General features: G+C 40.5%; 1 protein-coding gene across 1 annotated transcript in view; it reads right to left on the reverse strand.

The window, feature by feature from the left end:
* Positions 1-1,443: 1,443 nt before the first annotated feature.
* ctnnbl1 (catenin, beta like 1) overlaps positions 1,444-23,071 on the reverse strand; it is a 67,223-nt gene continuing 45,595 nt past the window's right edge. The window contains exons 14-16 of the mRNA XM_084365601.1: positions 13,172-13,309; positions 12,623-12,695; positions 1,444-2,125 (exon numbers count right to left, since the gene is read on the reverse strand). Of these exons, the coding sequence (XP_084221727.1) occupies positions 2,037-2,125; positions 12,623-12,695; positions 13,172-13,309 (300 nt within the window). The 3' untranslated portion in view covers positions 1,444-2,036. The remainder of the gene's footprint in view (positions 2,126-12,622; positions 12,696-13,171; positions 13,310-23,071) is intronic.

Here is a 23,071-nt window from a genome sequence, read left to right on the forward strand (position 1 = left end):
CACCAGTGCAACCAGTATAAAACTTGGAGCCCATCTGTAGCGGTCTTTTGCTGTAACAACATCTGCTGTTAGCAAGTAGCTCAGGTAATCGTGGAGCTAAGTGGCCCTATTAGCTTAGGGAGTCTGCCCATATTGCACCGCAATAAAGGGACTCAGTCAACCAGCCTCCCAGTGAACATGGCTATTGGCTAGACACTAGATTATGGCCGACAGATGCCAGTTTGAAGACAGGGGATACAGTATGGAGGTGATTTACAGCCACTCTGACCAGGACAATGACTCTGGGGAGGAGAGTATATGGCAGGGGGGGAAAGGAGAGCGGTGCAGTGAAAGAGGAGTGAGAGAGAGGGTCAGGCCTGAGCAGTGGACAAAACAACACACAGAGCTGGAGTAATGTCACATCTTACTTGGTGAGTTGAGGATTCATTTTGACCTTACCAGAGGTGATTGTGGTAAGACAAACTAAGAGTATTTCTGTTATTCTTATTTTGTTTATGTCCAGTTTGAATGAAGTGTGTTTTATTGTTACTTCAGAAAGTGTATGGTCACATTTCTGGCATACAGGCTGGGGCTAGCTGGTTAGCATTCTAACTTCAGTAGACATCTCTGCAATACATTACATACAGTAGACATCTTGGGCATAACTGTAACACAGTTGTTTCTTCACACTCTGTTGATAATGTGTAACTAAAATTAAAAAATATTACAAACTGCCGCTTTAACAAACAGCCCTTTCTCTTTCATTCTGGGTCGGACAGTCAAGCATCAGTGGCATCATATTGATGACAGCAGGGGTCCAGTCTTGTTGAAGCCTGCTGTTCTGATGAAAACAACAAATCTCATATATATGTTTAGAAAAATGTTTTTTTTCTTAATTTACAACTATGAATCTAAAGTTATTTTTACAGCATACAGTAGGATCAAACTAAAAATAATGATTAAGCTTTTCACTACAAGTTTCTGCAAAACACCCTCTTTCATTTCCTCTGATCTGCCCCCTCACTCACACACTCGAAATGTACTAGTAATCGGGATATATTTTGTTGTTGCTGCTAAACATAAAGATAGCACAGATAAAGTGAAGTGTGGTGCACAGGACAGGGAGAATAATAGAGAGGGTTTGTGTATACAGCCTCTACCATAATACACCTCCACACTGATGTGTGTGAACAGCGTCACAAAGAAAAACAGCAGTGGGCTGAGAGCTCCAGGAGGCTGCTGAGATCCAGCAGTGGGTGGGTTCAGACACGTAAAGAAGAAGAAGCAGGTCTGCCTCTCTGTGAGGACTCTCTCTCACTCTGAGAAAAGGAAGCTGCAGATATAGGTTTATTGTCTCCATCTGTGCCTGTGTGCAACAGTAACCAAGCGTAGGCAGAGACGGTTATCAACAAGCTGTGCCAATCTCACTCACTAAACCGTGACATGAATCAAACAGACCAAACATGCAATCAGGATTTTATTACCAAATGTTTTATTCGAAAATATTTTACACTCAAATCCAAAACAAACAAACCAGGTAGAAGTGGGACAGCCGAGGGAGAGGTATTAAGTTCACGGATCTGTGCTAAGTCTGTCCATAATTACCCTGCAGTGTTCAACACCACAGTATAGAAAATAAACAGTAGCCCCAAGTTCATCTCATATTCACTGTGTTTCAGTCGAGCTACAATGCTTATGGTCTCCAAACTCAACTCCCACTGTCTCTACAGTGAGCAGGTTTACATGCACAGTATTTCTGTCAATTTAAGGTTATTTTGTTCCCCCACTGGATGTCAAATGTCTAAGTGGCAAGGTAAACCAGATTATTGAAGAACCATAAAATTATTTAGTAAGAAACGGATTGCTTTTAGCAGACTGGTAATAATCATATTATTGTGCATGTAAACACACCCAGTGACTTTAGTTACAGAAAAAACAGGGGCTAAGGTCACAGTCACCATCAGTCCCAAATCACAGTGGGGTTTCAATATCCTGATGTGTCAGAACATATTGTTTGTGTATGACTGTGTGTGTGAGAGAGAGAGAGAAAAGTGAGATTAAAAGTTGTCTACAAGGTCCATGATCCTCTTGCGCTCAGCCTCTTTGAACTCATCACTCTTCCCATCTCCGATGCTCTCGGCATACTCTGAAAAAGACAAAGAGAAGTCGGAGGATTAGTTGACTTGACAGCACAGCCCGTTTGACCTCTGAGGTTACAGAGAACATCCCATGGAGCCAGAAATACACAGATCAACCCAAAGCACCAAATGAAGGGTACATTTGAATAGGAAAATAATACACGGTTTAGGAATTTAGTTCAACAGCAGAATGAGCTTATATTTATTTGATCACCAAAAATGAGATATGAAAGGTGAGTGCCTTTGTGTTATTAAACCACTCCTGAGAGAAAGATTATGTAGAAATAGAGAAGACTTTGAACAGCAGCTGGACAAAATACAAATGCATTCAGTTTATAAAGATATAAAACTCAGAAAAGCAGCAAATCCCTACAGTTGGTAAGCTGGAACCTGCAAATATTTGACAGTTATGCTTAAAAATGGACTTAAACAATTGATTTTAAATCAAATGGTTGTCATTTAATTTTCAGGTAAATCACATTTGTCTCATAAAATTTTGCACATAGCTCTAGAAACCAAACAGCTACCCTTTTAACACATTGCTACTACCTGAATATGTTGTCACAAAAAATAAATCCAGAATAAACTCTATTGCATGATTTTCTTTAAAAACTAAAGATATATATATATATATAACACGTGGAAATATGTACTTAACAAAAAAGTGTAAAACAACTGAAAATACGCCTTATATTCTAGTTTCTTCAAAGTAGCCACCTTTTGCTCTGATTACTGCTTTGCACACACTCTGCATTCTCTTGATGAGCTTCAAGAGGTAGTCACCTGAAATGGTTTTCACTTCACAGGTGTGCCCTGTCAGGTTTAATAAGTGGGATTTCTTGCCTTATAAATGGGGTTGGGACCATCAGTTGTGTTGTGCAGAAGTCAGGTGGATACACAGCTGATAGTCCAACTGAATAGACTGTTAGAATTTGTATTATGGCAAGAAAAAAGCAGCTAAGTAAAGAAAAACGAGTGGCCATCATTACTTTAAGAAATGAAGGTCAGTCTGTCCGAAAAATTGGGAAAACTTTGAAAGTGTCCCCAAGTGCAGTCGCAAAAACCATCAAGCGCTACAAAGAAACTGGCTCACATGAGGACCGCCCCAGGAAAGGAAGACCAAGAGTCACCTCTGCTGCGGAGGATAAGTTCATCCGAGTCACCAGCCTCAGAAATCGCAGGTTAACAGCAGCTCAGATTAGAGACCAGGTCAATGCCACACAGAGTTCTAGCAGCAGACACATCTCTAGAACAACTGTTAAGAGGAGACTGTGTGAATCAGGCCTTCATGGTAGAATAGCTGCTAGGAAACCACTGCTAAGGACAGGCAACAAGCAGAAGAGACTTGTTTGGGCTAAAGAACACAAGGAATGGACATTAGACCAGTGGAAATCTGTGCTTTGGTCTGATGAGTCCAAATTTGAGATCTTTGGTTCCAACCACCGTGTCTTTGTGCGACGCAGAAAAGGTGAATGGATGGACTCTACATGCCTGGTTCCCACCGTGAAGCATGGAGGAGGAGGTGTGATGGTGTGGGGGTGCTTTGCTGGTGACACTGTTGGGGATTTATTCAAAATTGAAGGCATACTGAACCAGCATGGCTACCACAGCATCTTGCAGCGGCATGCTATTCCATCCGGTTTGCGTTTAGTTGGACCATCATTTATTTTTCAACAGGACAATGACCCCAAACACACCTCCAGGCTGTGTAAGGGCTATTTGACCAAGAAGGAGAGTGATGGGGTGCTGCGCCAGATGACCTGGCCTCCACAGTCACCGGACCTGAACCCAATCGAGATGGTTTGGGGTGAGCTGGACCGCAGAGTGAAGGCAAAAGGGCCAACAAGTGCTAAGCATCTCTGGGAACTCCTTCAAGACTGTTGGAAGACCATTTCAGGTGACTACCTCTTGAAGCTCATCAAGAGAATGCCAAGAGTGTGCGAAGCAGTAATCAAAGCAAAAGGTGGCTACTTTGAAGAACCTAGAATATAAGACATATTTTCAGTTGTTTCACACTTTTTTGTTAAGTATACAATTCCACATTTGTTAATTCATATTTTTGATGCCTTCAGTGTGAATCTACAATTTTCATAGTCATGAAAATAAAGAAAACTCTTTGAATGAGAAGGTGTGTCCAAACTTTTGGTCTGTACTGTATATTTATATATATATTTATATATATATAATTGGAAGAGGCCCAGATAAATGTGAAATTGGTCTAAGAAGTCAATGATGAGAAAAGAAAAAGCTACTGACCAAAAACAGAGTTTTTTGGTTTGTTAATTTTTAGGTGGCTGCATGGGATGGGAGAAGGCTTTGGGCTTGGAAATTGGATCATGAGGCAAAAATAACACCTGTGGAACTTCAGATGTTATCAATTTTTTGTATGATTTTTAATTTAGTAATGGACGCGTATATCTGAAGGACATTTGAGATCCTGACACCACTGTTAAGTGTGTAGCAAGTATGTATTTAGATTTGGCCGAATAAAGACTCTGAGAAGAAGCCATGTTAAATTTGCAGTAAATTGTGTCAATTGGGAGGTTGGTATTTGTTCAGAGCACATTATCTGTGCATGTCCGAATATTTGCAGTTGGTTACACCCCTAATATTAACAATAAAATGTAGTACTAGATTACCACAAACTAACTGCCGTACAGTGAACCTGAATGCAGTTTCCCTTTTTATTCTGTTTGTCACCCTCAGTGAGAATTGTAAGCAAGGATCTCTCCTTCCCCCATTTAAAATAGTGAATACTTAGAAGAAGTCAAGAGATGTAGAAACTTCAGGAAAAAAAGAACCTTTTCAGCATTTCTAATTGTACTTACTTATGAATAACAGCGAAATTAAGCTACTCTTTGTGTTTCTAAGGACAAAGCTGAGACACGGTGCATTAAAAAGCTGCCATTTTTTAATAGCCTTTCACTCTATGCTAGACAGTCTTTAGTCTGTCCATCACTTTGTAACAGAAGGTCAAATTACAAGATCTTTCTTTGAAAACATGCTTATATATCTTGAGAGATCCCCTGACAGCGTCTGTACTAAAATCCACCCTGTGTCCTCAGGCGGTGAACAATAACCAATCCAGGTGTTCTGCGCAGAGCTCGTACTTCATTGTGTGCTCCTGAGCGTTTGACTGTTTTCTTCATTTCTCGCGTCAGCCTCCCACACAAGGCCTTTGAGACCGTCAGACGGTCGATTTGTGAGTCTAATGTGCAGAAAGAAAGTTGCAGCTGCCGCAGCCCCGGTGGACTCCAGGCATTCGCTTTGTCTCTCAGCCAGCCTCTGAGGCAGGGATTACACATTAAACCCAGGGATGTTGAGACAGAAAGATGAAAAAGACTACTTTTCTCTGCAGAAAGAAGAGAATGACGGGGGCTTTCCTGACAAGAGCCCACAGGGTTTAGTAGGACGAAACATGGCTGTCAAAGACACCAAGGAGATTTGTTTTTTTGAGGAGGAGAAGGATGTTTTGTGTTATTAGATAGTACATAAAGGATAGTGACAGACATAATGGGATAGAGGAGGGACCTCAGAGATATTGTTGGGGAACGCACAAACATACTTTAACATAGATAATTCTTAGTACAACTAGGGACTTTTACAGTTTTGGCCATCATTTGTATAACGTGATAATGATCAGAAAAAGCCACCAGACAAGGGCTGTCTAGTACCAACCGTGTGGGACACACTGCAAAAACTCGGCCCACAATGCACAACAACAGCCCCGACATTGGTCTACGGACTCAAAGGTGTTTTTACTGTTCTGTTTTTACCAAGTTCCTCTAATTTTTTTTGTGATAAATTGTAGAAATCACTATTCAGTGGAAATGCAAACAAATTGGACATCTGAAACATCAAAGAGCCACAACCAAATATAGTGGATTTAATTAGCTTGTCAGTTTATACATTCAAATAAATGTAGTGGAATTAAAAGTACAATATTTTTCGCTCTCTGAAATTTAGTGGATAACATGTATAAGGTGGCTTAACAAAAATACTAGATACTAGACAAATTACCTCTAAGCTGCACCTAAAGCAACTATGAGGAACTTTCAGTTTTTGTTGATTCTAGTGGCCCCTTTTGACAAAAGCAGTACGACATTACGACTTCTGTTGTAAAGATCTTTGTTAGTGCGTGCCGGTGGTGCATGCATTTGTTTTTGGAAGCAAGTGACAGAGAGACCGCAGGATGGATCGCGATGAGGTGACGTATTTATATGTACAGGACAGCACAGGCATTAATCATAACTATATAAACATAGCTGTCTTTTTGCTGATGGTCTCGTTTGCTGTTACAGGTCATTTATAATCATCAGAGGAATCACGAGATGTTTCATAGACACTTAAAAGTTCCTCGTAGTCACTTTAAAGAAGTATTTCACAGCTGGAGAGGTGGTCCATTCATAAAACTGTGCTTTCTATACAGTAGAAAGACACAAATACTTTTGAAATTGCTCAAAAGCTAGAAAACCTATAACAACCGTAATGCACTGCACCACCCTGGACCAATAGACACTCCCACTGATGGGTAACGTACTGGCAGTTGGACGGTGCCTGGGCTCGCTTGTTGTCTGTTTTGAGATAGGAAACAGCAAGGCAGCTGGCTGGTAAACAATATCATATTACAGCTAGACAGTACACTAAAACATATTCCAGAAAACATTTTAGGAGAGAAATAGACAATGATATGGATTGTGATTCATATCTGATCAATTTTGACTCCATTCACCACTGCATGACAAAGGAGCAAAAAAAAAAATCGAGCAGGTATGCATTTAAGTCAAGAGCAACATGAGATATCAGCAGTCAGAAAGGAGGCAGACCAGAACAGTACGTGAGCAGTTTGTTGAGTTATAAGTTTCACTTCAGAAGACAGTGTGACAGTCGTCCAACTCTGGAGTACAGAGGTCACTTCATCATTGGGTATTCTGAGGACAGTTGGGCGAACAAAGTTGGAGTTAAGTTATGAAAGTGTGAGGCTGGACCACTGTCTGGAGCTATGGTGGTGGAGGTTTACAGATATGCAGCTTCCACAGTGGCTTTGAATGCAGCACCAGAGATCTGAATTCATACACAGAGGAGTGGGATGTTACTAAACTAAAAAAATGGCAGAATTTTAAGGTTGACTGATAAAAGCAGGTAAGGGAACATGGAGAGCGTGACTCAACAAAAACATGAAAACCTTTCATTGCCAGCCTGTCATTGTGCCTGTGTGTGTCTCTCCACGTCTATAAACGGCGGTGCAGTCAGCCACACAGACAGAAAGGTCAGAGATTCGGTGACTCTTCAACTCTCTGCAGAACCTTTTCTTTGGCATGCTGGTACTCTCTCCTTCTGTCACCACGGCAACGCGGCAGAGGACAATACAGTACTGAGCATTGCCATTACTCAGGTCAGTGACTGGGACTGATCTGCCACAAGTACAAGGAGAATCATTTCCAGGAGCAGTCTCTGCAGCAGCAGCCAAGGATAGGGACACACTGTAGGACTTATAGTGTGATTACAGCTGCAGCTGGGACACCACCACTCATTCAAAACACTCTTATACCAGTTTGAAAGTGGTCCGATCATAAGGACAGCTGGCACAGTGTGTTATTCTAACCACCATAATGTTTCCAAATGCAGCGGAGGTCGAAGTTTTTTTCATATTTTGTTACACTGTATTATCCATCTCAAGCATGCAGCTACAGAGGTGCAAGGTCTGAAATAATGCATAGTGGAGAAACATCTCTAATATATGACCATGAAAAGATCAAAAGGACACCTTGAGATACATCACCAGCCATTTGGATGGCCACATCCAGTCAGCCATCTGCAGCTGTTCTGTGAAAATAACTGTTTCCAAGGCTATTCAAGGACATCAGCATTAACAAGTACAGCCCATGCAGCAAACAACTCGGATATACTATAACTGCATTTTGTTCAGCAATTTCTGTAACTTTCCGAAACCAATAATCCAACGTTCACACCCACTTCATGCGCTGTTTTGGCCAGCTGTGTGAAGGTGAGAAAGGAGGCAGTATTTGAACTTCTCTCTCTGGTTGTTTCATGAATGTCCTCCAAAAGGGTCTGTCTGAAAATACGCACCATTATCCCTGTTTTTAAATGGCATCGTGTCTCCCCTCTCTCTACGACGGCTGGCTTTCCACTCCTTCGAGTGTGGCCATGTGAAGCATCTATAAATACTTTTGCCTTCTGTCGAGGTCAAACAAACACGCAGTATAAACTAATTCTGTTGAGGGTAACATGACTCTAAAGCAAAGGCGAGAGCTAGCCAGTCCCTCCAGGATTTCGTGATGTTGCGATTGCACCAATTCACCAAAATTCCACCAATCGCCGTGAATTCTTTGCAATCTTGCAATTTTGTCCAATCACCGCAGCTTTCCCGCAAATTTGACCAATCACTGTAGTCCTGCTATTTTCACCAATCGTAGCAGTTCTCTTAGCTCATGTCATGCACTGACTTCAACAAACTTGCTTCCTTGTTTCCGGATTTGAAAATGCAGATATGTGGTTGGCAAATGTCTCACTGCTAAAGACTGTGCAAAACAATTACCTGATGTTCTGCATGAAAGAGGAGGTAAACTGTTTTGCATGGTGTGCAACATTGTGGTGGAACACAAAAGAAAGTCGTCGCTTGATACACTTGCACTGCAAAACACAGCTGCAGAAATGCTGAAACACGTGGACAACAGGCAAGACAAATCACCGTGACAGAGGCCGTTTCATCCAAAGCTACTGCAAATGCTGAAAGAATAGAGGTGAGTAAGTACTAATACTAAATGTGCATGTTAAGTAAAAACCTTTTGTGAAATATAAGTCAGAGCTAGAGTGATAGAAGCAAGTTTGCCTGTTTGCTTGACAAACTGTGTGTGTGTGCACTGACTAGGGCTATGTACCCTTTAGTGAATTAAAGCAATACAAAAAGAAAAATCACAACAATTTTTTGCAATTTTCACTTGCTCCTGCAACTTCATTGCAAAAATCATCTAAAAAGTCAGTGAAATCCTGGAGGGACGGACTAGCTTGTCACTAGAGCAGATCCATCCACCTGTTGTGGTGGTGTTGCCCATTTAATTATGGATCCCACTAGTTTTCTTGCAAGACCCCCCCCATTCGACTCTGATTCTGTTCCGACAGCTCCTCTTTGGGTCACTTATCCTCAGAGGCTGCTCTTCACTGAGGGAGTGTCTCTGGGCTAGGCCAAGCGGAGAAGCCTACTGTCTGTATGATGGGTTGCAGCTGGTCTAGCATGTCTGTTCTGCCTAATTAGCCCAGAGACACTGCAGCTGCAATCACTGAAGAGGTCGGTGTGTTTACTGGGGAAACTATAACTCATAAATCGCTCTAGCAACTCTATGGCTGGCTGGTTGTTTAACATATCAACTGTGAAAATAACACACAGACAACTCATTATCACCAGACAGCCACTGAACACACAGTCAGGAAATTGTGCACTACCTAGCTAATTCTTTTCTCACCTTTTTATGTTAAAAAAACCTGATGGATGTACAGTATTTAACACAGAGTGCCACGACCACATAGCTATCGAGGCTATCTACAGCACATGTCCCACTGAATGCCCTCTTTTCATATTCCTGTCATATACAGTAGTTCTCAGAGCTCCATTACCATTATCTAAAGGCTAGATACAGTGTTTTCATTTATAGTCAGAGTCTGATTATGCTAAGTCTAACTGCCTGTGACATAACCTACCTAAAGTTTCTGAAGTGGAAAACCTCACAGCAGGTTTTCACATTAGTGAAATCAATGTTCTTCCTTCCAGCATGCTAAGCCTTCCTGCCTGCAGAGCTGCTTCTCATTCAGCCAACTGAAACCATTAAGGTCAAGACAGCAGAGCCGGTGACCTACTCTGCATGTGCTTAACCTTTTTCAGCAGTTTCACATTGGGCAGGTGGGGCACTTGAAATGGGAAGGGGCTCCAGAGTGCGGCCTAATGGGAAGGGTGACACACAGCACGAGCCACACACACAGACATGAAGCAGCAATGTAATGGAGATCAGCAGTGCATATGGACACACACATAGCCTGTGTAAATCACACATACATAAACACATCAAGATCATACAAGGACAAGTACATACGACACACAAATTAGTATGTATAAAGTGCTGCATTTAAATATACACATGCAAGGACACACATGAATACAATCTGCCCACTGAACATGTAAACACCTGCATAGACTTTCTCTCAGATATCTTAAAATGTAAAACATATGCACATGAAAGCAAGCAAGGGCACATATGCACACATACATATGTAAACAGGCTGAAGGCAAACATTATATGTACACACAAACAAAAACAAATCATGTTAGTAAGCAAACACGTCCTGTAAAAACTACCTGAACAAGCAAGGGGGATGTGTATGCAAATATACAAATGAGGGGAACACATTCCCAAACAGACACACATGCATGCACACACACACACACACACACACACACACACACACACACACACACACACACACACACACACACAGTCAGAGGACTGGAGGATTGCCACGCTTGCTGGCACCGCCATGCGTGACGGATGGCTCTATCTACAGTGCTACATGCCACTGAGAGCCAGAGGGTGTGTGAACGCAGGCTCGTCCACGGGCTTTACCTGACAATGATACAGGAAGGATGGATGTCACACCGGGAAGAAAATAACACACCTGCCAGGTCTTTGAAAACCAAACAGAAAACAAATACAACAGGACAGGAAATCTTTGGGATGGGGGGGGGGGAATAACAATGAATGACAGACAGATGGTCTCTGCTCCTCTCACAATGATAATATGATTAAAGAAATTACAATGCGTACTTGCATGCCAGGATTCATTTCTGCATATTGTTTTACCATCTGTACAAAAATAATGTGAATAAGAAAACAATAAAAACTTGTACCAGGGTGTTTCAGATGCTGGATTTTACTTGTTTTATTTACTGCTGCCATAACTTTAAATTAAATTAGTGCTCCACCTGCATTTTTATAACTAATGACCTTCAAGACTGTCATATTATAACCCCTCTCCTCCTCTGTTCCTCTGCTCCAGTACGGCTCCTAATAGCCACCGGTAGGAGACTGTGTGACCAGTAATGGCCAATTAAAGCTGAGTCAATGCACAAATATGCAAAGAAGTTATGTACTGGACAGAAACATGCACAAAAAACTGGCTCAAAAAAAAAAGTTGTTGTATTCTGACACCTAAGTTTCAAAGACACTTTTCCTTTGTCCACAAGAATAAGGAAGAATGACATTTTTCAAAGCATTTTATTTCATCCAAACACAAGCACTTTGGCAGGCGAATAGTAAGGGCTTGCTATCAAACAACAACCACAGCCAAAGAAAGTGCAGTGATTATACCAACATTTCCCCATGAAATGTTGCTTCCTTGCCAGAGCCGGAAACACAGTCGGAAACAGGATTTCGAAAAAGTGCCAATAAAATGCTGAAAGAAATATGAATTGTTTTACATGAAGGAGCAGCCTCTGTAGGTATTATGTGTATTTTTGCCCTGCCAAAATACACAACATTTTTAATTTTTCTTCTTTTCTATCATATGTCACACAGATGAGAAGGATTTTTTTAGGCCTGGGCCAAGTCAACCTGTAGATCTGATAGGGATGCATATTTTTACTCAGACGCTACCACTCAGGTATGTTAAAAGGGTCAAACTTACCTTACCTGCACAGTCCATTCATTCATGTATTCATGTAATGTCAAGTTCTTATCAGGTCATTTTATTAAATTATGTCATGTGTCCTCAATGAAGAAGCCTTCATTTGAGACAAGATAGTTTTATCACATTTTAGCAAGTCGTTACGTTATTTTGTTGACAATTCCTCCATATGTTTCACATTAAAAGCTTCCAGCAGTATGTGTGGGGAGGCATAATCCCTTGCTGTGAAACATCTGCAAGAAGTGGTGCAACAGTTTGCAACAACAAATTACTGCAGAGAAAGAACAGCAACATAGAACAGATTGGAACTACTTTATCTCTTAGTGAGAAGAGTGTCTAGTGAAAAAGAAACATTCAGGGTTTGAAATATGCACAGAGCAACTTGCTGAAGAGCACAAAAAGACTGTGAGGCCTCAGAATTGCTGTTGCTGGTCAATGAACTACATCGCCATGTCATGTTTTTAACTTTCTTGTTAAACCTTCTCAGTTAGGCGAACCCCAGAAGCTTGGTTACATCAGCGACAGCGATGATTTTTTTTCCTGCAGATTCCTGTCGTTGTTGCTGGCTTCCTCAATAGCTAGCTGGTTAACTTTGTTTTAAGCTTCAGAGGCTTAACACAACTAACGTACAAAGATGTGGTGCAGACACTTTTAAACCCGGCATGGGAACATAGGTTGGACGTTTGCCCAGAGATGTGAGTTGATCTGCCAGCTTAGGCTAATGATATTCCACTGTAAACATTGTCATAGGCCAATTCAGTACACATCGCCCAACCTCGGATGATATTAAAGTAAATGAAGTTACGTACCTCTCATGATGTGGCGCACTACTTTAACAGATCCTCCTCTGAGATTGAGAATTTGATGGACCCTCTGCTGCAGCTATAAGCAGAGAAAAAATGGGTCAGTAACTTACTACAGTCGTACTCAATTTGAAATTCTTTTCGACTTAGAAATCAGTATATATATATCCCTATTTGGTCAAAATTGTATTTATCAAACAGACAAAAATTACATTGTGTTCATCTTTCTGCAGCAACAACTTCACCTTCATTAGTGTTCTAGAAATAATCGACAATGACACCAATAGTTAATTGCAGCCGTAATAAAGTTATATACAGTATAAAGGATATACTGCAGCTTTTTAAACAGCAGGTCCAAAGTGTTGTGGTGCCTGAAACATCAGAATTAGAACTGCAAGAGTCAAAGTAAATGAGCCACTGCAGTGCTCATAAAAAAACATCTGATTCCTGTTTGCTTTTAAAGCTTGTCTGATCAGATGTCTCGGCAATAATTAATCAGAGAGAAAACTCATTTGGCAAGCCAGAGTGAGTGTGTGTGTGTTTGTGTGTGTGTACCTGTGATATCCCCGAGTTGCTGATCTCCACCATAATGTAGCAGATCAACTGAAGGACGAATAGTCCGGCGTCCAGGCGGCGAAGGTAGAACTCATCCTCCATGCTGTCATCTAGGATCTCCCCCCGACGAACCATCTCCTGCACACACAAACACACACACACACAAAAGGTAAACACACTCCAAAAGAAACAACACTTTTATGCATAATGAGGTGAATAAATCACAATTTAGTGTTTGTTAGAGGGTTTCTAGTGTTCTCTGCCTACTTAAGACAGATTCAACAAACAAAGAAAACCAGAGACTAAGTTTAATTTAGGTGTTGTTTTCAGATTTCTCCACAAATCCATTTTCTTCATTGACCAGAGACACAAATCAATTGATTTCACGGCTAGGTTGCAAAAGGAGGGGTTGGGGGGAGCTCCGCTGCCGGTGCTCGCACACTCACACATATATACCCACTCTTGCATAGTTATCCATCTTAACAACCCTGTCAGTATGCCAATAACACGGTGCTGCCAATACGAACACAGCCCACATTAATCATCATTAGAGATTAAGAAACAGACCTGAGGGGGACGGGGGAGTCTGGAGTGTAAGCCACTGGAGTGGTACACAAGTACAGACAGTGTGTTAAGTGTTCTGCTGTCACTCTATGCGTGGATTGTAGGAGGAAAGTTACGGCCATACATCATCATGTTAAATCATGTTCATCATGTTAAATCACTGCAGTGAGGAAAACAAAGCTTATAAACTCACTCCTTTATGATCCTTACAATTCTCACACTCCATCCAAAGTTGCTATATTAAAGATGCAGGCTAATGTATGATTAGTCCTGTAGCCATCAGCTATACAATAGTACATTTTGATCGGTAACGTTCCATCATAAATCATTTGAGGTCCAAAAAGGGGGTTGAAATGTAGGTTTTAAAAGGTGTTAACATTCAGCCACTAAGTGTGGCAATCCATCTCCCCCTTCCATTACATTCACGTCACAACACCCGTTTGTATGTTGTAGCTAACGTTGCTAACGCTAGCAAGTTAGCGCTAACGTCACTTAAAGTTAACATCACTAACGCTAGCTAACTAAAGTAAGGGCAGTACAGTATGCTGGGTGCATACTGTAGAAATAATGTAAAGCCTTTATTATGTTTTTTCCCCACAAACTCTTTGCGGTGTTATATTATTGGCTGAAGTGGCAAGCAACAATCAGACTTCTTACACAGTGATAAACAAAACAATCATTTTGAACCCTACAAGCACTGTAACATTATTTATTCACAATCATCATAATGTTTTTAAGGAAAATAGATACTTTTATTCTGCACTTTTCTTCAAGCTCTGTAGATGTAATATTTTGTCTACATTAAAATGCTATCAATATGACCTTTAAGCTCTGATGACTTCAAGTATTCAATTTTTCGAGGGTTTCTAGTGTTCTCTGCCTACTTAAGACAGATTCAACAAACAAAGAAAACCAGAGACTAAGTTTAATTTAGGTGTTGTTTTCAGATTTCTCCACAAATCCATTTTCTTCATTGACCAGAGACACAAATCAATTGATTTCACGGCTAGGTTGCAAAAGGAGGGGTTGGGGGGAGCTCCGCTGCCGGTGCTCGCACACTCACACATATATACCCACTCTTGCATAGTTATCCATCTTAACAACCCTGTCAGTATGCCAATAACACGGTGCTGCCAATACGAACACAGCCCACATTAATCATCATTAGAGATTAAGAAACAGACCTGAGGGGGACGGGGGAGTCTGGAGTGTAAGCCACTGGAGTGGTACACAAGTACAGACAGTGTGTTAAGTGTTCTGCTGTCACTCTATGCGTGGATTGTAGGAGGAAAGTTACGGCCATACATCATCATGTTAAATCATGTTCATCATGTTAAATCACTGCAGTGAGGAAAACAAAGCTTATAAACTCACTCCTTTATGATCCTTACAATTCTCACACTCCATCCAAAGTTGCTATATTAAAGATGCAGGCTAATGTATGATTAGTCCTGTAGCCATCAGCTATACAGTAGTACATTTTGATCGGTAACGTTCCATCATAAATCATTTGAGGTCCAAAAAGGGGGTTGAAATGTAGGTTTTAAAAGGTGTTAACATTCAGCCACTAAGTGTGGCAATCCATCTCCCCCTTCCATTACATTCACGTCACAACACCCGTTTGTATGTTGTAGCTAACGTTGCTAACGCTAGCAAGTTAGCGCTAACGTCACTTAAAGTTAACATCACTAACGCTAGCTAACTAAAGTAAGGGCAGTACAGTATGCTGGGTGCATACTGTAGAAATAATGTAAAGCCTTTATTATGTTTTTTCCCCACAAACTCTTTGCGGTGTTATATTATTGGCTGAAGTGGCAAGCAACAATCAGACTTCTTACACAGTGATAAACAAAACAATCATTTTGAACCCTACAAGCACTGTAACATTATTTATTCACAATCATCATAATGTTTTTAAGGAAAATAGATACTTTTATTCTGCACTTTTCTTCAAGCTCTGTAGATGTAATATTTTGTCTACATTAAAATGCTATCAATATGACCTTTAAGCTCTGATGACTTCAAGTATTCAATTTTTCTAACAGTAAGATGTAACTTTTCTATATGCATTTACTAAAGCTAACATTTACCAATAGAATTCAGTCAGTTTAGTTCATAGAAAGAAAATGAGCACTTAACCCACATATTACAAGTCTAACTTATAATATTTCAACATATATACTGTACATTTAATTCATGCACTCACATTGGCCTAGTCCAGTTCTGTTTTAGTCTAAGAGAGGATGGTCTAACACTAAAAAAAGCTAACCAAGCAATAGCATGTGACAGTAAATCAAGAAAAAGGGCAACTTTTCAAAGCGTTGCTAATGAAAACAAATAGCTTTGAGCGTGGAGCTAAAGGGTACCTCACATGACATTTACATCCCAATGATTTAATCTCGGAGAAAATTAAAACTTTCAAAAGGCCTTGTCCTTAAAGATCAATTACACTGTAAAACCCTATTATAGCTGAAGTTCAGCTCATTAATAGACCTCAATCAAAGGGCAATTCCTGAGGGCTACAGTACACGACTATTCTGGGGACACCATTTGAGCTGCAGGTTGCAGAGCTGTGATTCAATACAACATATCCATTTTTGTGACATTGTGTTTTGAAAGCAGGATGTCAACTGGCTTTAATGATTTCTGATGAAAGAAAAGACAAGAAGACACAACATTCAGAACAAAGCCCTACTGTACAGTGTCAACTGCGGCTTGTTAAAGATGCAAAACAATGCAGATAATTATAACAAGAACCTTTAATAAAGCCATTGAATGTGGGGCATTTGTCTCCTCTGTGTCTTCTGGGTAAAGCACTGGCCCAGAATTCTGTTTTATTACAAAGCGGAGTGTTATCTCATTGTAAAATAGTCCCAAAGCTTTGCCTTGTTGCCGTCAACTAGCGCCCATTAAAGATGCAATAAACTTGAAACAAAGCTATTTGAATGTAAACTGTGTTTCCTCTCTTTCCTGTAGGAAAAACAGATTATCTCAGTTTCCAGGACAACTCTGCTCATTATTCTGAGCCAATACAGTCGCTTGAGGCAAAGTTACACAAATCCAACAATCCAACTTCAGCAAAGATATAATACACAGGAAGTAGGCCTTAATGGCTAATGGATAGGACACGATACGTACATGTGAGACCTGAGGGAGCGTGAAGAACAGCACACGTATACACAGAGGTGTTTCACATAAATGCTGCATTTGCATTGTCCTTCATTGTTTCACTCAGGAAGCAATTTCCTGTCATCCTCATTACTGTTTATGGCCACCAGTGCAAAGCAGAGCTGGAGGCCTTTTCAGAGAGGCCTTGGAGAGTTCAACTACTGTATACACATCTTTCTATTATAGCCGATCAGCTGTGGAGGATGGGACCATAAACAACGTGACTGCAGTTTGGTCTATCATGTATGTACTGGCAAAGTTTGTAGAAACACATTACATTTGAGTACAATGTGTGTCAACAACTAGAATTTAATAGAGACAAGAAGATGATGGAGACTCATAATCTAGACTATGGATTCTCAAAGTTGGAGTTAGACAAGGCAAGCTTCCACCGGGATTCACCTGGTTTATCTTCAGTAGGTTCCTGATGTCTTCCATACTCACTCTAAATGAGTCTCAGTAAATCTTACTTTACTTCATTATATTTTTATCTTATATATATTATATAATAGTAGATTAATACTGAATGTAAAATGTTTTTTCTGTGTCAAGATTTGCATGTGACCCTGCAGTGAGAGGATCTGTCTACTTTATTTACTGCACAAAGAATCTGCCTAGGAGGAAGTTGTAGTCGTCAAAATGACGAGGATGATGAGGAGGAAGAGGAGAAAGCTCAGGATTGGGACACTCCTCTTAACTTGGCAGGGACAAATATATTCTTAAGTGCTTCATCAGCTCCACCTTTAAAAGGAGACAAAATCTACACAAATAAAGGCCCAAAACATAGTATTTATTGTTGTACCCTCTGTCTGGGGGCTGTGATTGTGGCTTGTCAAGGCAAAGAAAGGCAGGAAGTGTCATGACATTAGCAATCCAGGATCAAACAAAGAACAAATTTACAGCAAAAGCAAGTGAATGGATTCATTTCATTCCTTGCTGCTACTGTCTCAATGAGCTAGAAGAGCTCAAAGGCAGCAGAGCTGACAGCTCAGATGATGGACCACTCTGGTATGTTGACTGGCCAGGAATCAGGCAGTGTTAGATTGTCCCAAAGGGCTCATCAGGCAGTTCATCAAAATAACTGACAAATGCTGGGGCGTTAAGAGCTCCACCTTAAATGCATTCAACCACATGAATGCAAATTGTAGCTCGGAATTAAAGCAACCTGCTTTCAGCTTGATTGTGCTCAGAATCTATCAGCTCCCTGTAGAGGTGTGAAGTGAAACTAACCAATTCTGAATGAATTTTCATTTCACGGCAGTGGTGTGGCTCTTTGGACGACAACATTGGTCAACAACTTTTGGATGGATCGGCATAAAATTCTGTACATGTTCAAGAGGGCGAGTCCTAACGACGTTGGTGATACCCTGACTTATCAACTATGAGGTTGATATTTATGGTTTAAAGTGAAATGTCCCAGCAACTACTGGATGGACTGTCTTGAAACGTGGTACATCCATTCATGTCCCTTTCAGGATCAATTATAATAATTTAAGTACTCAACTTTCAATCAAGCACAACCATCACATTAAACTTAAAAAAAAAATTAATCTAATACTTTGATTTGTAGTAGACCTACACAGGTTTTCAGCGCCAACACAACTGTCTTACTATCTCAGAGTCTGAACACAGAGTAGGAAGAGAGGCATACATGTCGCTTGGGTGTGTGGTTTTCAACTGAAACCAGTTCTCAACTTCCATCCCTTGCCATGACTCCTTCTCGTTGCAAGCTTCCAGCAGCCTAGATGCAAGAGTATGATGTCATTGTTTTTGCAATGCACAACTGATAGAAAAATAACCCAGCATCGATAAGAGGAATGTTTCCAGTGGATCGAACAATTTGGAACCAGTTCTCAACTGGAACCAGACTCCCAATCCCTACCAGCTAAATTAATGACATTTCCATGGCCTCCTTGATCTTTCTCTGGCTGCCCACCGATTCCTGGTCAATGACTCTAACCCCTTCTCAGTTGGTGTTAATGGTCACAGGATAAAAGCTTAACAATCTGAACAAACTCTGCTGAAGAAGAATGTAGGATGTGCTTGAAAGCTCCAGAAAAAGCATTTAAGTGGCCCAACAGCTAAGTATTCATTCATTTGCTGTGAATCAATTTTTCCAAGATCCAAGTCTGAACATTTACGCACACACACACACACACACACACACACACACACACACACACACACACACACACACACACACACACACAGTATTATCAATGCTCCTCAAAGTATCTCTTGGATAATTTAAAGGTACTATAGGTTTCCTCAGTGGACTCGAGGAGAAAAATAAAGAAAAACGTTTTCAAACAAGGTGAAGTCAATTGCTTTCAGCCTGGCTGATATTGGATGGCAGAAAAGATGTTGAACACACGATGAATCAAGCCAGACCTTTGAATGTGTATACGGTGAGAGGAAGGATTTGAACCATGACAAATGCGTTAAATATTAATTATTGTGAGCAGTGGAAGTGGACATTTGGGATATTAAAACCTGCACCGTGGCAGGTAGTGTGCGGTATTCATTACAGCGGCAGAGTTTTGTCCACTTGTGAGTTTTGACATTGTGGCTAATATCTTTTGTGTGGCAGCTCTGTCCCTCTGGCAAACACCGGACAGAAGAGGCGGAGAAAGAATAACGCGTTGAAAGGAGGGATTGGACAAGTCAATTACCGCAACCTCAGGGGAGCCTGGCAGCCTCGCTCCAGTACAGACAAAGTAATAAGCAGTGATTTTCAGTCTCAGTCCCTTTACTGTAACTCAGCTGCATTGTATGTGTGTGTTTGTGTGACAGGGTGTGTATGATTTATGGAACACTGTGTGTGCAGTGCGAGTGTTGTTGTGCATATTACAAACCATGTAGGCATGCTTGTGTTCCTGTGTGACATGCATATAGTGTGTGCGTCTTCGAATGAGAGCCTTTATCTGGGTGTGTGCACTTTAAAATATGTATATCAGGTTTTGTTTGACTGTGTATGAGATGTATGAGTGTGTGTGTGTGTGTGGCTTTTTGTTATTCCTGTGCTTTCTTTTCCGCTGGGATGCTTAGATGCAGAATTAAAGTGATTTCTTTGTCAGCACTTTGCAAAAACCCACAGTGACTGCGAGTGTGTGTGTGTGTGTGTGTGTTTGAGTGTGTGTGTGTGTGTGTGTGTGTGTGTGTGTGTAGGGCGTAATGCTCCTTATGAGGCTTAAGCAAACACCAGAAAGAGAGAGGTTAGATATCCTCATTAAAAACCAGCGATACAGAGGTTGATAATGAGGTAAACTTTCAGGAAAAATCTGTAACTTTGTGAGAGTGTGAGACAACATGCTGATTTCAGGTTTATGATAATCTCCCAGAAAAAGAACAGCCCTGTGCTTTGGGCGCACATCAATTAGAGTTTGTTCACAAAGTGGGGCAAAGCAAAACAGCAGTGTTACCAGGAGGGAGGAAGTGCTTTCTACCATTAAACACCACGTCATTTAGCCTGTGTTGAGCTCCAAACCATAAAACGTTGGGCAGGGGAAAACACTTATTACAGATGTAATAAAAAATACACTGACCAAGCCTCCTCCTGGACTGTCTCTTGTGATGCATATGAGACCTGGATGGTTTACTCAGAGAAGCTTAGAGAGGCAGCTCTATGTTGCTCTTTATCTGAGGTTGGGAATTTAACCAGACGTACATTTGCCAAACCAACCACTTAGTCTTCAACCTTGAAGTGTTTTCTCTCATAAAAATGAAAAATACTGTTTGAAAACACTTATGGTAAAGCATTAATCTCACTTATGTGTTGGTTGTCAGAGTTCATTTTATGTGAGTCAAATGTAGGGCTGATCGTTATTGGAAAAAAAACCTTATTGCAATATTTGGTTTTCTGCGCTACATATTGCACTGTGAAAAGACTTTTCTACAAAATAACTTAAATCATTCTAGGATGGCTGAGGTGATTTTGTATGGGAGTGCATTTTTTTAAACAACCAAAGTAGGTCCTCCATTGTTTGATAAATTGATCAACAATGATTGTGATTGGTGGTTTGTTGTGCCTGAATGTCTATTTCAAGCAACAAACTCCAATGTATCGAAGAACCCTTGAATTAGGCTAAATTAGACTTCTCCTGTATAGTGATCACAGAAAATGAGAACATTGTGAGTTTTGTGTTTGTATCAAGCAGCAAAACAGTTGTAGCAGGATGTGTTTGGGTGAATTTGCCTTGATTGACATTGCACATCCTGCAATGAGACTACTGTTTATGCGCACATTGTGATATCGAACCTGTAATGATATTTTATGCAGCTCTGGTGGAATGGTCTCATTGTTGCCGCTTGTGGCTGTTTGAGGAAAAACACCCACTGCAGTTCTTAGTTTCAATTTTTCAGCCCTCAGGCCTCAGCTAGAATCTGCTCTGGACAAGTGACACAAACAGGAGATTTATATGGTAACGCAGTGTACCTCCATACAAATACAAATCATCCACTTCTGGGAAGGATACCATGTTGAGTTCGTGTTGAAACAGATGTAGTGCTGTTGAATCTTTTTATAAAGCACTGAGTTTTTAACATTTAACAATATAATATTCATGCAGGTAGGGTTCAGTGTAAGACTGTCGTAAAACTGTATTAGATTTGGTTAGGTACAGTATATCTCAGTCATGGTCACAGGTGGTCACTGGTCATTTTCAGTGTTTGCCAAGCTTCAAGCGTCTTATCCAATATGAGCCGGCCTGAGGACAGAAGCTGGAGGAGTATTAAAGCAGGGCTCTATGAAGCAAGCATTTCATTTGCAAATATCTGGGTTGTGATAACTGGACTGGAGCTCCCACGGAACCAAATCTGTCATCAAATCTTCTATCTCTCATCTCTCTTATTAGCAAAGAGCACTGTACAAAGCATCTAAGCAGCAGCTTCTTAGTTTTAGCTGGGTGGCTAAAGCTGATTTAAATGACAACCGTCGACAGAGGCAGGTCGTCAGCAGTAAATAGTTTAAGTAAATTCTGTGAGTAAATTGATGGCAGGCCAGATTAAAACTTGCCTGTTGTCAGGTTAAAGTGCTGTCTGTACTCACTGAAGCGGTTTTGTGAGGGAAGAAGCTCCACTCTGTAACATCACTGTAGAACCACAGGTGGGCTAAGCGTTTCTGTCATTGCCAAAGGACAGAATGACACGTCTTCTCTAGTAAAACGATCTAGCTGATCATGTCATGTCAATTTCAGGAGACAGATTCTCACTGTTTCATTTTCATTCATATCATATCGATGATTTAAAGCTATGAGTTTGATAGTTCTGAATCAGGACTTCTAGTATTTGGAGAAAGTCAATAGGATCCTGTCATTGTCAGCGTACCTGACACATGTTTAAAAATCTTGTTTGTTATCTTGTTTAAAAAACTCCTCAAACACCACCTGTTCCCTTACATTTAGGGCATTTAGCAGATGCTTTTGTCCAAAGCAACTTAAAGTACATCTGTCACAAGAAAGAGACCGTTGATAAAGTAGAAAAGAAAAAATGGAAACAATTTTCAAGCCCCCATTTGAGCATGATAGCTGCTATTTATCAAGGAGACCTTAAGTACATAAGTGTTAAGGGTAAGAACATACAAGTGCATATACGTTTTTTTTTTTTGTTCTGTTCACTTCAGCCTACAACCTCTCTTAACTCTTCTTCCCCTGCAGACACTCATCTGTGTTACCATTTTCAATTGGTTTGTTTTTCTCTTAGTTTTAAAAAATTAATGTGCCCTTAAATGTTTGTCTGTGTTGCTTTATATTATTTAATAATTTAAATAAAAAAATAAATGTAAGCTGCTGAATTGCAAAGATTACCGTCTCTTCCAAAACGCCGTTATAAATATGTTGTAAGCTGAGGACTGACACATTTTCCGGCTTCTGGGTGCCAATTTTTGCTGCAATCTAGAATGAATAACCTGCTGAAATGAAATGGACTTCAAGGGTGAAAGCTCTTAAGCTGAAATAAACCAATCCAAACGTTTATGAGCTGGCCGCACTGCAGGAGAAGTTCACTTCTGGAACAAAATTACTCAGTGCTGTGAAATGCTTCACTCATCCTCAATGAATGAATGAGTGACTGAATTAATTAATAGTGATTTATGAAGGAATGATGGATGAGGATTAAAATGCAATGATGAAAGGAAAATACACTGTGACAGACAAACAGTGTGAATCAGGA

The sequence above is a fragment of the Pagrus pagrus genome (assembly GCF_965226575.1).
Source record: "Pagrus pagrus genome assembly, chromosome: 11".
Lineage (NCBI taxonomy): Eukaryota > Metazoa > Chordata > Actinopteri > Spariformes > Sparidae > Pagrus > Pagrus pagrus.